Source organism: Corylus avellana, chromosome 4, assembly GCF_965113065.1.
Source record: "Corylus avellana chromosome 4, dhCorAvel1.hap1.2, whole genome shotgun sequence".
NCBI classification, from domain to species: domain Eukaryota; kingdom Viridiplantae; phylum Streptophyta; class Magnoliopsida; order Fagales; family Betulaceae; genus Corylus; species Corylus avellana.
The window spans coordinates 16,969,307-16,987,177 of record NC_142493.1 but is presented as its reverse complement, the minus strand read 5'-3'; the positions used below and the strand labels follow the sequence as shown (position 1 = coordinate 16,987,177).

Below are 17,871 nucleotides of genomic sequence, written 5' to 3'. Positions count from 1 at the left end.
TCTTTCTTTTTTTACACATCATCACACAGATATCATACGATTCTCTCTTTATAAATATATTTTGCTGTTTATGTGACATATTTGTCGATCTATCATTAGCTAAATCTTATTTTATGAATAAGCTATTCATGTGGAGTATTATATGTTTTGCAATCTAATTGATAGCTTCCTGAATGCAACATGCAGAGAATGTATGGATTTATGATATTGTGAGATTTATAAAAATTGGATCCAACACCTTTTAGAATTTTTAGTAATTTTTTTCAAACCTCAATTGTTGTTATGAATTATTTAAACGTCCTTCAAAACTCGTGTTTAAAATAACCATTAGATCAAAATAAAATAATAATTTATTATAAATTTAATTATAAGTTTAAAAGTTAAATCAATTTTGGTGGATATGCCATTTAAAAGCTATATAAATTTGAGATTTGTCGAGGATTCGATTTTCTTTTCTTGGGTGACAGGATATGCCATTCATCTTTTGTTCAAAATGTTAAAAGACTAGCTGGAATAATCTCTCTACTTTATGTTGCCAATGGAAAAAGTCATAAGCTGGCATCCAGTGCCAAAGCATTGTTCTACAAGATCAACTCAATCCAGAATAATTTGCATAGAATTTAATGTGTGAATGAAAGACAAACTTTTGAGGATTTGTTTAGGTCGACATGAAATTGGTTCAAGTCATCGAAATCTATCAGCAATGTGTACATATGATGACTAAAACTGGTGCCCCAAACACGACAGGATGAGCATCAATCAAAGATCACCTCTTTCTCAAGTATATCTTGTCTAATTTGCATATCCAGAGCTTCTGAAATACCAGAACAATGAAAAACTGTTCAAACGTCAGAGAGGGTGGGAAGAAAAAGCATCTCCATTAGGAATGGGGATAAGAGGACAAAGCTCACAACGAGGGGGAAAAGGAATAAACAAGCTAAACCACTGGGAGCCATCAAGAATAATCCAACTTCATTCCCAAAAGCTTCAACGTCCATCTGCCGATGAAAATGATTCTGCAAACCCAAATGGCCGAGTTGGGATGCTGGTTTGGGTATTGTCTGCACTAGCAAGGAATGAGGAAGAAGATTCATCCAAATTGCTGATTCCCTCAAACGCCTGCCACTTCTTGAGTGCTTGCGGTAAGGGAAGATCAAGATCAATACCATACATGTCTTCTGCATCTGGTTCTGATGGTTTCCAGCGCTCAACAAGAGATGAAAGCACATTCACTGCATGACCCATGTCAGGCCTTTGGTAGGGCTCCCTTGCAGTGCAGTGGCCGGCCAACTCTGCGACAGTAGTGATACTGGCAAGGGTTTCTTCGTCAAGATCGATCGTTTGGTCAATGACCTTCTGAAATGTACCATTGTTAACGTGCATTCTGCGGAACCATGTGACAAGGTGCAAGCTGTCTTCAGGCTGAGAATCATCAAGTGCTTTTCTACCTGTGATCAGCTCCATTAAAATCACTCCAAAGCTATACACATCAACCTTGGTAGTCACCCGTCCAGTCACTGCCCAGTCATCCATGAAATTTTAATGTCAGCACCATGAAACCAAAACCAGAACGGGGGGTTTGAGTTAAGAAAAGTTTAGTTTCCATGGTATTTGAGTTAAGAAAAGTTCTAGTACTACCTAAAACTAATTCAAGAAAAGAATAAATATGTATATGTCTTTAACAATGGAGCTGTGACACCAATTTGAAATATAGAAGAAATAGAAAATGATGGAATTTTTCAGGCACAAGCACCAGAAGCACCACATATCAACATTAAACTCATAAGCTGAAATCCATGTAGTCCAATAAAGGGAGCTGTGCAGTATTATTATGGGGCACAATGAAGTCCCATCTAATCAGATAAAATGGGATTTTAAGTTGGAAGATGGTGCCTTCACAAGTCATATTACATATCATAAGCTCCATCAATTTTTATCATGTTACTTCATTCAGATCAAACTTGTCTTCAGGCAGTAACATAGGAGCGGTTGTCTTCTTAGAAAGGGAGCTAAATTGTAAATAGTGAAATCTGCTATTCGAAGGCCCCTAAGAATTCCTGTCTATGTGCCCATTCTAGTTCCAATGATGATGATATATTCATGTAATATTAAAATTGACTAATCCTCCCCTGTTTTGCTTATATCTCCTATCCCACTTTGTATATCTCAGAAGGTTTAACTAATATGCCTGTTGGTTATAATTAAAATCTAATGTCTACAACATTGTTTAACTTAACGATAACCAACTAGAGATTTTTTTGAGCATAAGAAAGGGTAACAAACATTTTAATACTTCTGATCTAAAGGGAAGAAAATTTAGAAAGTTACCTGCATATTCTGGTGCGAGATACCCAAAAGTTCCAGCTAGTTTAGTTTCAACTGAGAATTTTCCTTCCGGAGCAAGTCGAACCAATCCAAAGTCTGACACTTTAGCCCGCATATCATCTCCAAGAAGAATGTTGGACGGTTTAAGATCCCTATGGATGAAGCTTTGATGTGCTAAACTATGTAGGTATTCAACACCCCTGGCAACATCCAAGGCAATGCTCAGCCTTCTCATCCATTCAAGCGGTTTCAAGCTTTCCTCCCTCGCGTTAAATAGATGCCTACTAAGAGTCCCCTGGGGCATATATTCATAAACAAGAAGCCTCTCATTTCCATCCAAGCAATACCCAAGAAGTGCAACTAAATGCCGGTGTCGAACCTTTGTAAGAACCGCAATCTCAGACATGAACTCTGTAAGGCCCTTTTCACCCACCGGCCCCGATTCCATTCTCTTCACTGCAATCTTCGTCCCATCGTGCAATTCCCCTTTGTAAACGGTTCCAAAACCCCCTCTTCCCAATATATTCTCCTCGCTGAAATTATTGGTCACGTTCCTCAAAACCTGAATGGAAATGACCATGTTCCCAGTCTCCACAACGTGAATGTCACCATGTCCTCCATCAGTTCTGGGACTGAAAGCTTCATTTGATCCGCCATTAGCACCAGCTCCAGCAACTGTGACCTTCACAGCATCATGATCCCCAGAATGTCGAGGATGTATTACAACGGTATGTGGACTTTGCACTTTTCCAGAATGCTTTTGTTTTTTCCTTACCAGACAGAAAAGCGCAGCCCCAAGTACAAGCAATCCACCAACACCGCCAAATACAGCCCCCACAATTACACCAGTTTTCGATTTTTTATTGCCGCTCCCATCACCACCGCCACCATCTGTATCAGAAGCTGAGCCAGGTGGCGAAGGGCCACTACCTTCCTTTCCGATATCTTGGTTCCCATTCGTAATCACCGTCACACCATTTCTAAAAGATGGTACATGACCACTCAATCCATTGTTCGAAACATCGAGTAGGTTAAGATTAGGCAATTCCGTAAGCTCAGCGGGGATAGTACCCGTCAGATTATTATAAGACAAAATCAATTTTTCGATCGTTTTAAGCAAAGAAAAGTTGGGCGAAATCGTACCCGACAGACCCATCTTCTGGAAATTGATAACCAGAATATCACCATTGGCAGAACACACAATCCCCTTCCAACCAGCACAAGGATCGTTTCCATTCCAATTGTCCGCAAAGGTTTTTGGGTAACCGAACTCTTCCGAAACCGATAGCAAAGCAGTAACACGCGAATCACAAGCACCGCCGGGTACATTAGTGCAAAACCTGTTAAGCCCTGCCATATCTAAATCCACGTTCTCACCAAACTTGGGCTCAGGCCCTTGAAGCAAATTATTCGACAATGTCACACTTTTAAGGCTCGGAAGATTCACCAACGACGCCGGAACAATACCCGTTAGTTGGTTATCCCTAAGACTAACATTCTGCAACGATTTTGCCTTCGAAAGGTCCGGAATCGGACCTGTAAACTGGTTCCCGTGTAACCAAACTTCAGTCAAGAAGGTCATATTAGCCAAAACAGCAATTGTACCATTAAGCTTATTATTACCCTTTTGCCCATTTAACCAGAGGCTCTGAATCCCCGAACCCGCAAAGCTCGACGGCAATTCGCCTTCGAGGTTATTCATAGCCAAATGCAAATCTTGCAAACTCACCATAGTGCCTAAAAAATCAGGGACTTTACCGCCGAGATTAGCGTCGTTGGCCGAGAAACCCGTGAGCGACGTTGCTTCTACGACGCTGTCAGGGACCGTCCACGCCGAGAAGGGGTTGTAGTCGATGCTTATGGACTGCAATGACGTCATGCCGGTGAAGAATTGGGTGGGGAAGGACGTGAAGTTGTTGTTGTGGGCTATGATCGTCTGGAGCGTGACATGGCCTGCGAAGCTCGGGAACGGGCCGGTGAACTGGTTATCCTGGACCTCCAGGTCGGTCAAGGACGAAAGGTTACCTAGCTGCGCGGGGAGTGTTCCCTCGAGATTCAGACCCTTTAGTTGGATCTTCTTGACCCTTTTTGTGGATTTGTCCCACGTAATGTACTTCCATTCACTGGGGTCGGTCCCGGACCACGGGAGAGAGCCGGAGTTCTTGATCTTCTGCTTCAGGAGGTTCATCAATTCTGCGTCGTCGCAGTGGACGGGAAGGCAGAGGAGGAGAAGAGGAAGAAAGAGGGTAAAATGGCGAGGACCCACCATTTTTCCCGGGTAAAAAAAAAAAAAAAGCTCTGGGCTTTCGGCGGCGGCAACGGTGGTGGATTCTAGGGTTTATGTGGGCATCGAAGGCAACGAGGTTTTGGTCGTTGGAAACTTGGAGTTCTTAAAGAGATGACAAAAACATCAGAGAAAAAGTGTCTTTCCTTCCATGAAAGCGAATTACAGGAAGGAGAAACGGCGGAGATGGAGGGGAAAGGTTCCGCTATAAAGGCGTGGATTTCAAAAAGACGCATAGATTTTGTGTTGATCAGAGCCGTTGGTAAAGATGGGTCCTAGTTTATATTGCAAGTGGACGGTGAGGATGGGTGTGTGTTTATGGGAGGGCCGTTTGGGGAAAGGCTGGCACAGGCGCGTGGGGCCCAGGTGGAGAGGTTTAAAACTGATGGTCTGGACAGCATAAAACACTCTCACTTCACGTAAAAGTGGGTTGCGGGTTTTTATTGAGGTGCGCAGGTTCTTTGCTGTCAAAAGAGCTAATAATGAATGAATTTATTAAAAACGGGTTGTTTTTACTACAAAAAAAAAAAAAAAATTACCTAATTCTATCCTTTACCAGATACCCTACCCTCCTAAATATTTTCCTCTTTTTTGTCCTGAAATATCTAGACGTTGATTTTAAAACCTCTAATGAGAGAATATTATCCAAACTCAAGACTAAAAATAGCTTCATTTTGTCATTAGAATATACATGAAGCTCAAAGTTATTTCTTTTTTGTCACCTTCTCGAAAAAGTTTCTTTTTTTTTTTTTTTTTTTTTGAAATGGAAAAAGTTTCTTATTTGGTACAGCAAGAAAGTCTTTTTTATTGTGCAATTTAAATTTTGGTTTGGCCACGTGATTTTATAATTAAAAAAAGTGCATTTTTAAACAGAATTGTGAAAAATGTTTTTCAACAAAATTAACAAAATTTAAAATGGCGTATTTTAAAACCGCTAATTAAAATGAAACAAAACGGATTTATCCCCAATCAATAAATTAATTAGTTGGTTTTATTCCGAAGCTACTAGACTAGGGAAGAAGTTTTAAGAGGAATCTTTCCCTTAATTTTAAGTATCTCAATTTTCATTAAAGTGACCCTAATAAGTTAACAATGTTTTCAAAATTTGGGTTGTTAAAAAATATTAACACTTTTTTTTTTTTTAACTTCACTTTAGACCCTTGAATTAACACACGATTTGATAAACCTCCAAACTTCAAAACCTCTCAATTTGAATCCCTAAACTTTCAATTATAGTCAATTTGAACCATTCCGTCAGATGTAGCCGTTAACTTTTAATAGCAATACCTAAAAAGACCAAAATATCCCTAATTTCGTTTTTTTTTTTTTTTACTTTTTATTTTATTTTTAAATTTAAAATTTTATAAAACAGTTAAGAGTATAAACGTTATTGTCTCACTTTTAACGTTTAAAATCTGACGGGAGAATTCAAATTGACTGCAACTGAAAGTTTATGGGTTCAAATTGAGATGTTTTAATGTTTGAAAACTTAAAAAGTACGTTGTAATTCAAGAGTTTAAAATGAAGTATCGTTTTGTTTTGTTTTTTTTTTAGGGGTCCACACTAAGATAGAGAAATTAAAAGTTAAATTCGAATTTGTTACTTTGCTTGATGAGACTTTGTCTCCAGACAAATACACGTAATATAATCATTTGCATAAAACACGACAAAGGAAAACGTTCTGTCTTCCAACGTACTCATTGAATCAATCGGAGAACATTGGAGTAAAATATTACAACTTGATTTTGTCTGGAATTTTGAGTAATTCCATTACGCTAAGAAATAAGAAACCCGAATCCGACGCCAACGGTCAATATAATGAATTTATTAATTATGGGGTTTTTGTCTGTTCCACACCATGCATCAGCATGTGTGTCAAGTTCCACAACCCTTTTTTTCCTCGTCAGCTTCCACAACAAGAAATGATTTCAAATAACCAATTGTTATATTTATTTTTAATTGCTAAATTAATTTTTCGATGTTTCAAGAAGTGACAAATAATTTCCTATAGAATATTTGTGTAACAAAAAAAATCTTTTTTATTTATTAAAAAAATATAATTTTTTAGACTAAATTTATAATTTCATAATGACTCTAATAAAAATGTCTAGAGTTTATTCAGATAGAATTTATTACACAAGCATACCACAAAGAATTATTTGTAAGTTTTAAAATCCAGTTTAGTTTTTTATTTTTTATTTTTTAATCACAATCTCAAACTATTGGAATTAAGGATGCGTTTGAGATTACGATTTCACAAGAATATTCTGTATTTTTAAAAGATATCGTAAAACGTAAGGCGTTTGACATTGTTATTTAAAAAACACTTAATTTAAAATAGGAAAAAAAATATGCGATTTCTATAAGTAGGTTAGGAGTATTTATTTGAAAAAATGTAAAATTTAAACCAAAATCACAACTTCGCATAATAAATATTTGATAAAAAAAATATATATTTTTTTAACATGTTTTACCAAATGCCTTTATGATTTAAAAAAGTAGCCATTTAAAAAATGCAATTTTTAAAATTGCACTTATTAAAATTACTATCCCAAACGGACCCTAATTTAACCATTTTATTTTTATTCTTATCTCATATATGAGCTTCCTAACATGAGTTTCATTTATGTGTGAGAGAAGAATTGAAGAACTTTTTATACAATTATATAAGATACATTTTACTTCACAATATGTTCTGACAAAAGTAATTTAAACGTTTTATTTTTTTTACTTTTTATTTTTTATGAAGTAGTATTAATTTTTTTTTTTTTGACATGTCTGCACAAGAGGAATGAGAGGGGTATAAATTTTATATCACCAACTATACCTCTTTACACCTCTGCACTTAAACAGCAAAATACCAGTTTTGAAAAATAGTTGAAAATCTATTCTCTACGTATCACTTTTTGAGGATATTTATTCTTAGTAGAGTTTCCATACCAAACTTCCATACATTTATATCACAATATTAGATATGGTGTCTCTCAATATATATATATATATATAGAGAGAGAGGCTTGCCATAAATTTCATGTGTCCGATATGATATCAGCTAAAGAAAAAAAAGTGCAGAAATATCATTTTGTTATATCTTCCAACTATTATTATTATTATTTTTTTTAGGAATTACTATCAAATGTTGATTGTCAATCTGTCAACTCAAGTAAAATTTCTGAGGTCCAAGCCCGGCTAAAAATTAACTGCAACCAAGCCTGTAAAATGACAATAGTTTTTTTTTTTTTTGTTTTTTTTTTTACATGTCCGCATAAGGGGGAGGTGGATTCGAACTAATGACCTCCGCTTCATTAGGCGTGGTCTCAACTAATTGAGCTACCTCTTGGGGACTACAATGACAGTAGTTACGGGGATATAATGTAGCGCCTGGTTTTACCAAGCAAGTCATAAGTGAAATTATCTAAATTTTCACGTGACACTAGCAAAAAATTAGTAATAAAATTTTCTTTTATTTTTATAATGAATACTCACTAATAAATACATACCAGAGCTTCTATTATACATCATTATGACATCACAAACTTTATCCATAATACAATGAGTCACATGCATCATAAATACAACTAAACTAACCATACTAACTTATAGCAAGATAGCTCTTCAACATTGTGATATTTTCTCTCTAGCAAAACCCTAGTGGAGAAGGATTAGTGCTTTCCAAGCCGTCGGTGAGTCTGTGAAAGGTAACAATGCAGCATCTGAGAGGCTTAATCCTATGGCGAAGGATCTACCCAAGTTGTGGGAAAATCTCTCTCTAACTGAGGATGAGAATGTGGAGATGGACATCAAGACGGGCGAACTGGAGGAAGGGGCCAATCGGGCGAAAGCATGCATTGTGGGCAAATTGATGGCGAAAAGAATGGTGAGCAAGGAGACTCTTAAGTCTACTTTGATGCAATGGTGGAAACCCTTAGGTAACCTTTCATTCAAGGTCCTAGGAGAGAATATGTTTTTGATTGAGTTCGAAAAGATAAGGGACAAGGAGTGGGTATTGGAGGGGAGACCCTGGGTGTTTGAGGGTTGTCTGTTTTTGATAGAGGACTTTGTCAGAATTTCTCAGCCGACAGAGTTCTTGTTTAATAAGGCCGCTTTCTGGGTTTGGATGATAAACCTACCGCTGGCATGTATGGGATGGGATATCGGACGGAAGATTGGAGAGTCCGTACGAATGGTGGAGGTTGTTGATATGGATGGACACGAAATTGGCTGAGGAAAATTTCTACATGTTAAGATTCATTTGGATCTGACCAAACCTCTCCCACGTGGTCGTAAACTTAACATTGAAGGAAAAGTGGTGTGTGTCACATTCTAATATGAACGCCTCCCGAAGTTTTGCTTCCATTGTGGGATTTTAAGCCATAGGACGAATAGGTTGTCATAAGAGGAGTGATCTAAGACACCAAGAGACCATTCCCCAGTTTGGACCTTGGATGAGGGAGGTTTCCCAAACTCGAATGGCCGAAAGAAACAATGGTACGTTTGCGCAGAGTAGAGGGCATGCCAATTCAGATTGTTCTGCAACAGGAGATCGGGATAAATGGTATGGGAGGAGATCCACTCACGCAGAAGATCAGAGAAAGGGAGAAACTGACTTTGATGATGCCGGAGAGCCTTTTCCGGCCCGACAATCCCAACCATCCAGAAGGGGAGATGATGGATTTCCAGGAGAAACTCAGGGAGGTGTTAAGGGAGCTTGCCATCTGGGTGCAACGACATAAATGAATCCCCAAGAGTCACTAGCTGTAAGTGTGATCCTAGGAGCCCTCAAAAGGAAAGATTCTCCCTAGGTGTTAATGAAGGAGAGAAAGAAGGAAGTCAACATATCTAGAAAAAAGGAAAGATATAAGAGGTGCTAGTAACGGATCTTTGACAAGGAACCTCCAAGAAGTCAGTGACAGCATGGGCCATTCTCCAAGGCCAGGGGGTTATGGGTACCTAGGCCCATTCATAACTAATGTGGCTAGAACAATAAAGGTGGTCTAAGATGCAAATGGTTCCGAGAGGGCACTGGCCACGTGGAAAAGAAAGTTTGCGAAGGATGGTGAGATGCATGCACCTACGCAAGGAGTAAAGGGAAAGGGCATGTATGAAGTGAACCTGAGTGGTGGACCTCCAAATCAGATGGCTGTTGTGGAAAGAAAGTTAGATATGATTGTCAAAGCCATGACTGCTCAGAACGTCTCATCTAGTCAACAAGCCGCGCAACCCCAAGTATGTGCTTTATTCATTTTGATCATACTGCTGGGACTTACCCCTTGTATTCATCTGCAGATCAAGAGAAAGTAAATTATGTGGGACAGAACAATTATCCTCCTAAGAATAATCCCTACTCTAACACCTACAATCCAGGGTGGATTTCTCATGGATTAACAATCAGAATGCTCTGAACCATCAAGGGCAGCAGTGGAACTACCAACAAGCAAGCCAACCCATGCAACAACCAAAGCAGAATGACCTGGAGAGTATGGTACGCACCTTGGCAAATACGCAATGGAAATTCATGAATGATCAAAGACAAATCGATGCAAAAACCGATCAAGGTATGCAAGGACTGAAAGTACAAATGGGGTAAATGGCTAAGGAGCTGAGTGAAAGAAAACCGGGTGGTTTTCCATCTCAGACAATACCCAATCCAGGAGCATCTTCTTCGGGACAGAAATAAGAGAATAAGAGGAGAACAACAGTCTAGCTGAAGACATTAAACTTAGCGCATAGGAGGCACCCCATAGTTTATCCTGTTATTTTTCTATTTGTTTTTCAATTTATTTTTTGTTTTGTTTTTGTTTCCTTTTTATTTGTTTTAGTGTTTTATTTTGCAGGGACAAGTGTGTTTCAATTCAAGTTTGGGGGTGTGCTATGATCCATACTATTCCATACAATTTCGTTCATATCCCGGGTAAATTCTTTCCATGTTATAGACACATTGGGGACAATGTGTAATTTAAGTTTGGGGGTATGAGAGATACTTTACACACACTTTGTTACAGTTTTATTTTATTTTTATTTTTATTGTTTATGAAAAGAAAAAAATTGTCCCAGTTTTATTTTATTTTTATTTTTGTTGTTTGTCAAATGAAAAAAAATATATATATGCATGTTCATGTTTGTCTTAAAATTTTGGTTGATCTTAAGAATTGTGATTTGATTTCATTGGGGAGCTTAAAATGAACACATGATCTGATGATAAATTTTTTAAGTTTGGTTACTTGCTTTAGGCAATTGAGAATTCACATGTTAGATCTAATCTTACACAAGCACATTAGCACATAATTTGTGGGGTATGACATGAAGTCTGATGTGTGTGTTTCTATGTCTTGGGTGAAACTGGATGATTTATTAGATGGATACTTTGGTGTGTGTGTGTGTGTGATAAAAAGAAAAAAGAAAAAATATAAGATCATTGATAAGCTTTTCACTAAGTATCTGGACCACTTGCCTCAAAGCATTGATTGTTTGCGTCAAAATGGTGAGGAATTTTGATTTGGTTAATGTCATGGTTAGTTTGGTTTCGTAACCTTTTTGAGTCGAGTTAGTAAGTCCTAAGGGTGTCTCTACACCTAATGCCCTACAACCATCTGTTTTGGGAGTCATTGACTTAACACTCGTTACATGGGTCAATTAGAAATCTTAAGGGAGCCAAACATTGCACAACCTGACGAAGAAGAAAAAGAAAAAATAAATAAATAAAAAAAAAGGAAAAGACAAATATGCCATTGTTGTTCATTTTAATAGGGATTTCAGTGAACTTTGAGATATTGAGACAGTGCACATTAGAAATAATTGGAAGCTTCATATTTATGTGCTAGTTCACTTTGCACTGTTTCGAACTTGTGATACCTTAGCATGCCTTTTGTAAGTGATTAAATTTTAAAATTTCAATTCATTGGGAAGATGGAGTTTATTTTTTTAAGCTTGCTAATGAATGAGAATCATGGTTTTGAGTGATACCTTAATTTTTGGATAACATGAACTCTTGGATGATGTTTGTGGGTAACATTCCTGGACAACCCTCACGAGACTTCACTCGTCCTCTAGGGAATTCCTAGGGGTTTAAAAGGCTTGTTGTATACAAAAAATGCAATTGTACATCCCACGAAAGAAGGATTTATCTTTTTATTTTCTATTTTTCCATTTAGTTTTTAATATCGTATTGCTAAGGGACTAGCAATACGTAAGTTTGGGCGGAGTGTTAAGTGCCAAAATATTAATATTTTAGCCTTTAAACTTATATGTGTTAATTCCTTAGTGTTGTTAGTTTATGCCATTTTATTAATTTTCTGTGTCTTTGTAGGCATTTGGAAGAAAAGGAAGAAAACTTGGAAGTATTGAGCTTAAAGAGTAAATTTGGGAAAAGCTGGAGGCTCTGGTAGTACAATCGATCGCAAGGGACCGGCGATCGAGCGCACTACAAGCGGAATGACCAGACGAGCGTAAGGCGTGTGCACACAAGGAGACTCATTTGTAGACATGCGATCGAGCGCACATGGGCTGTGATCAACCGCACCCGTGCGTTGGAGAACAGTGAGCTGAGGCCATAATGCCCTTTCCTTCCATATTAGGGTATTAAAAGTTCCACTTGTAATGGGACTAAACCCTACGAATTTTCTAGGTTTACTAGTGTTTCAAGGACTTCTAGAGGCCTATAAATAGACCTCTTAGCTTCTAGGAAAAGGTGTGGAGAAAGAGGCACAAGCTCTGAATAGGAACTGAAGGCTAGATCAAGAAGAGTTTAGGTTTTTCTTTTCTTCCACCTTTTATTTTGTTATGTAGTTTATATTTTAATTGGGGCTAGATTGAAGCCTAAGTCATGTCTATTTATGATTTCAATATTGGCGCCTTTGCTACAATTATATTTTGGTGTATTTAACTTGATTAATTCCTGTTATCTTGAATTCCTCATATGTGTTTACCCGATCAACATATGCATGTAGTATGAATTAGTTAATTAAATCAATTTAGATGATTGAGTCCTGGGTTTAATAAGAGTAACAAAAGAAATCCACATTGGGTTCTTAGGTTAAGCAACATGGGGAACCGAGAGTAGACACCCATGCCCTACGCCTCATGTGTTTGTCGATTTCCACAGATTTATGCTTTCTTAAATAACAACTTAGTAGACACCCATACTAAATCCTTTAAAAAAGAAAAGAATTAGAGTAGACACCCATGCCTAATTCGTTGCTTAGGGAGATCAATAGCTTAAGGAGTAGACACCCATACCCTTAGGTTGACAAACATTAAATATACCAGTATAATTGCGCATTGGCATATTGTTATCTAAAATAGTCTGATTAGTGGTGGATATCAAAACCCTAATCCTTTTTAGTTTTAGTGTATCTTTTATTTTATTTCTTTATTTTAATTCAATCGTGACAATTGAATTTTATCTATTTAATTAAATAGGAAATTTCTTTTAAACATAATTTACCAATCCTTGTGGGAATGATCACGTATTTGCCTACTATACTATCGTTTGATCTTGTGCACTTGCGAGTAAAACGTATTAAATATTATCTATTAATTTAGGTAGTATTTAGCACAACAAAAAGAAACCCACCTTGGTTTTCCTTATGGAAACCAAGCTTCGTCAGAATAAACTGGAATTAATTAGATGCAAACTAGGATACCATGGTTTATTTGTGGTGGATCGTATTGAGAAAAGTGGAGGACTTGCTTTGTTATGGGATTTGGAGACTACAGTGGATATCCAGAATTTTAGCCAACACCATATAAATGCTGTGATCCAAGCCCCAACGAATGATTTGTCATGAAAACTTACGGGCTTTTATGGACATTCGGTGCCGGATAAACATCACACAACATGGAGTTTGCTAAAAATTCTGGCAACATTTGAGCCATTGCCGTGGGCCACCATAGGGGACTTTAATGAGATACTCATACCATCGGAGAAATGGGGAGGAAACGCGAGAAAATAGAAATCTAATGAAGGAGTTCCAGCATGCCTTGGAGGACTGTGATCTCACTGACTTGGGATTTTAGGATCCTAAGTATACGTGGAGCAACTGTAGGGAAGGGGTGGACTTCATCAAGGAAAGGCTTGATAGGGGTGTGGGGAATCAAGCTTGGAGAGATCTGCTCCTAGAAGCAGAGGTGCACGTGGAAATTGCTTTAGGGTCAGATCACTCCCCCATCTTTTTACATCCTGCAAGCACTGTTAGGGAGCGTTGTCGGAATGGACCAAAAATCCGGCATGAGGAAAGCTGGACTCTTGAGGAGGATTACCTGGAAGTGATAAAACATGTTTGGGATCAACCATACTTAAGTTTCAATATATGGGCAAGACTGGGTGATAAATTGAAGGGTTGTAGGAGTGCACTCACCCAATGACAATGTAAAAAGAAGGATCCCAAACATGCAGAGCTTAAATCTAAATTATTGGAGTTGCAAGGGAGGGATTGAACGACGGCCTGTGAGGAGGAAAAAGATGTACAAAAGGAATTATAGATCCTTTTGGACAGGGAAGACGTGAGGTGGGGATAGCAGGCGAAAGATGTGTGGGTCAAACATGGGGACCAGAACACTAAATACTATCACGCATGTGCAAACGCCAAGCGAAGGAAAAATTCCATCTATGGGATTATAGATGTTGAGGGGCAAAAATGGGAGACACTTGAGACGGTGGTATGGCGTTTGTGAATTATTTTACTGATTTGATATAGTAGGACTAGAGGAAGACATGGAGCAGTGTCTCAGACACCTTACGGTTGGGGTGTCGGGGGAGATGAATGCTGAATTACCGCTGGGGTTCACCAAAGAGGAAGTTGGTCTTGCTATCTTACAAATGGCTCCCCTTAAAGCCTCGGGCCCGAATGGATTTACAACAGAATTTTTCCAAAAAAAATGGGCAATTATGGGGGATGAGGTATGTAATGCTGTCATAGAGATTCTTAATTCGGGTGTGATGCCTAATGCTTTGAATTTGACTCATTTAGTGCTTATTCCTAAGACTAAAAGTCCATCATGTGTCACTGAATTCCGTCCGGTAAGCCTTTGTAATGTTTTGTGTAAAGTGATTTCTAAGGTCCTCGCCAATAGATTGAAGAAGGTCTTACCGATTATTATCTCCCCAACACAAAGCACTTTTATCCTGGGGAGATTAATTTCGGATAACATTCTAGCGGCTTATGAGACGCTTCACACTATGCATACCGGCATGTGGGGAAAAAAAGGATTCATGGCGGTCAAGCTCGACATGAGCAAGGCATATGATCGAGTTGAATGGAGGTTTTTAGAAGCAGTCATGAAGTGTATGGGTTTTGATGATCGGTGGATTCGCCTTATTATGATGTGCATAACATCAACACAATATTCGGTACTAGTCAATGGGACACCTTGGGGTAATATCACTCCATCCAGGGGGCATCCGATAGGGAGATCCTATCTTTCCAAATCATTTTCTGATTTGTGCTAAAGCGTTGAGTTCCATGCTGACTAAAGTGAATACCGAGGGGCTGTTGACGGGTGTTTCTACCTTTAAAAGGGGACCTCATATTAGCCATCTCTTTTTTGCAAATGACAGCTTATTGTTTTGCAGGGCTACACAATCACAATGGAGCGCCATGACTAATATATTGAAGATGTATGAAGGGGCGTTCGGACAAAAAATGAATGCTTGCAAGACTTCTATATTCTTAAGCAAAAATACACCAATGGCGGATAGTTGATAGATTATGGAGATCTCTAGGGTACCAGCCACACAACGCTATGATACATATCTGAGGCTCCTTGCACTTGTGGGGAAATCGAGAACTGCTGCATTTAGAAGCTTCATCAAAGGATATGGAAGCGACTCCAAGACTAGAAGTTAAATTTCCTTTCTCAAGTTGGAAAAGAAATTTTGTTGAAGGCAGTAATTCAAGCAATACCAACCTATTATATGCGGGTTTTTCTCTTTCCGAAGGCCTTATGTTCGGAAATAAATTTCCTCATGCAAAAGTTTTAGTGGGGCCATAAGGAGAAGGAGAAAAAAATTTCTTGGATGAGTTGCAGTAGAATAGGGGTTTCTAAAGGGCGTGGAGGTATGGGATTTCAAGATTTCTTGGATGGGTTGCAGTAGACTTCGGGAGGGTTTCATATGGAGGGTGGGGAATGGCGAGAAAATTTGTATTTGGCAAGATAAGTGGCTGCCCAATCCATCCACCTACAAGATCCAATCGCAACTAGTTGTGTCAGCAACATCTGCCACTGTGAGTAAGCTTATAGATAGAGATACAAGGTGGTGGAACTATAGTCTACTTGAACAGATTTTCTCTCAGGCTGAAGTGAAACTAATCTTATCCATACCCCTTAGTACTACAAATCAAGAGGATATTCTAGAGTGGAGGGGTACGGCGAAGGGTGTGTTTTTGGTCCGGAGTGCATACCACATGCAAAAAAAGATGGAGGAGGTGGACCAGGTGGAATGTTCTTCCTGGAATCCCAGCAGTGAGGTTTAGAGGATGATATGGAAACTACAGGTACCGAATGCAGAGAAGAACTTCTTATGGAAGGCTTGCCATGACATATTACTAACTAGAGAGAGTCTATGTAGGAGGAAAATTATTGATGATTCGGTGTGTCCCATTTGTGGTTTAAAGGTTAAGACGACTTTTCACATTCTATGGCAATGCCCATCAGCTACGGATGTGTGGAGCGAAGGGGTTCAAAAATTCCAGAAAAGCTCATTCTGAGGTCCCAAATTTATCCAAGTTGTGGAAGGTATGTTCTACCTGTGTAACCGTGAGGAGATGAGATTCTTTGTGGGTGTGGCTAGGAAGATATGGCTATGGCGGAATGAAGTCCTCTCCGGTAGAGCTGATTCATCATACGAGGGAGGCACTTCTGGACTACCAACACGACCATGAGAGGGGGCCGTCGGCTGGGGTTATGGCAAGGCCAGTCCAATGGACGGCACCTCTTGCAGGATGGGTCCTGGTGAATTGGGATGCTGCTCTCAATAAAGAAAGGGGAGGAATGGGTCTCGAAGTTCTGCTGTGGGATCATATCGAGAAGATGATTGTTTCAAAATGTGTCACAAGGATGGGTTTCCTCAGTCCTGCTAATGTGGAATCCATTTCCTCAGTCCTGCTAATGCGGAAGCCATGGCTGCCATTGGCGCTACTCAAACTTGTCGAGAATCGGGTATTCATAGGGTACAGTTTGTGGGTGATGCAAAAGTGGTAATTGATGCGGTAATGTAACGCCCTATAAATTAATTAACTAGCAATTAACTCTATGGTTCGTCTCCCAGCCTTATTCCATTCCGAATAAGACTCAGGGACCTCTACTCCTCGAAAAAAGAGGATACTAAGCAGTGAAAAATAAAAAGATTTTATAAACATAATTGTTACAACTAGAGCATCTACCAAAGATCATCAAGTAGCTAAAATCACACTATTCAAGTCATCATCTTTACAATATGCAAGCATGCATGAAAGCTATAAGTCTACAACACAACTCAAAAGTACTAGTTACCATGAGTACCCGCATAAGTTTACACTAAGTCCTCAAGCATCTCCCGAATCAAATCCTCCAAGGTAATTGGATGCTTTGCGGTATCCATCTCTGCTAAACTATCTATAACCGCATAGTTGTACATATGGAGAAAAAAGGGAAACAATACAAGGGTAAGTCTGATGACTTAGTGAGTATAAATGCGCATGACGTACCTGTTATTAAATGGTGAACTTAGTTGTTTATAAAGCACAAACAACATTATGAGATGACAGTTTATCATGAATGTGATATAGATATAATATATGCATATAATCATGAGTAACAGTAATAGTTCAACCGTATGGTCTACATGAGATATTACCCATTCTCAGCAAGGTTGGCTCTGTCCCGAGGGACTTTTAATACGATACTGGTGCCCTGGATATTGTACTCTACCGCACATAACAGTAGTGGCACGACCGAGTCTGACCCCGGGTGGCCCACACCACTAATGATGTCCGTCCTATAGTGACCATCCATTAGGGAATGGCTACGCCTTGGTCACGAAACCATTGGATCCAAAGCCCACACACACACACATTTGACCATAAAGTTAACCTGTATAGTAAGCCCATGGCCACTATCCCGCACGTACTGGTGTACCCTGTCACACTATTCAATTAATCTTATCAGTCTTTTACATGCATAGTTTTACAAGCCTCATGGTTATCTTATTAATCAACACAAGTTTTCACAAAAGAGAGTTCACAGTAGTTCCAAAATGTATTTCATGAGAGTTGCAAAATATGCAT

General features: G+C 38.7%; 1 protein-coding gene across 1 annotated transcript; it reads right to left on the bottom strand.

Moving 5' to 3' along the window:
- Nucleotides 1-586: 586 nt before the first annotated feature.
- LOC132177526 (receptor protein kinase TMK1) lies at nucleotides 587-4,844 on the bottom strand. Its single transcript, XM_059589890.2, has 2 exons — nucleotides 2,329-4,844; nucleotides 587-1,517 (listed from the first exon to the last, which is right to left on the bottom strand). Exons 1-2 carry the CDS (start codon nucleotides 4,592-4,594, stop codon nucleotides 988-990), a joined length of 2,796 nt encoding a protein of 931 aa, XP_059445873.2. The 5' UTR covers nucleotides 4,595-4,844; the 3' UTR covers nucleotides 587-987.
- Between the last annotated feature and the right edge of the window lie 13,027 nt (nucleotides 4,845-17,871).

Bases quoted from the DNA above. Each gene is read 5' to 3' on its own strand.
- LOC132177526 (XM_059589890.2), bottom strand. From the start codon at position 4,594: ATGGTGGGTCCTCGCCATTTTACCCTCTTTCTTCCTCTTCTCCTCCTC. The intron at 1,518-2,328 runs GTAACTTTCTAA...ATGACTGGGCAG, and splicing joins TCTCGCACCAGAATATGCAG to TGACTGGACGGGTGACTACC.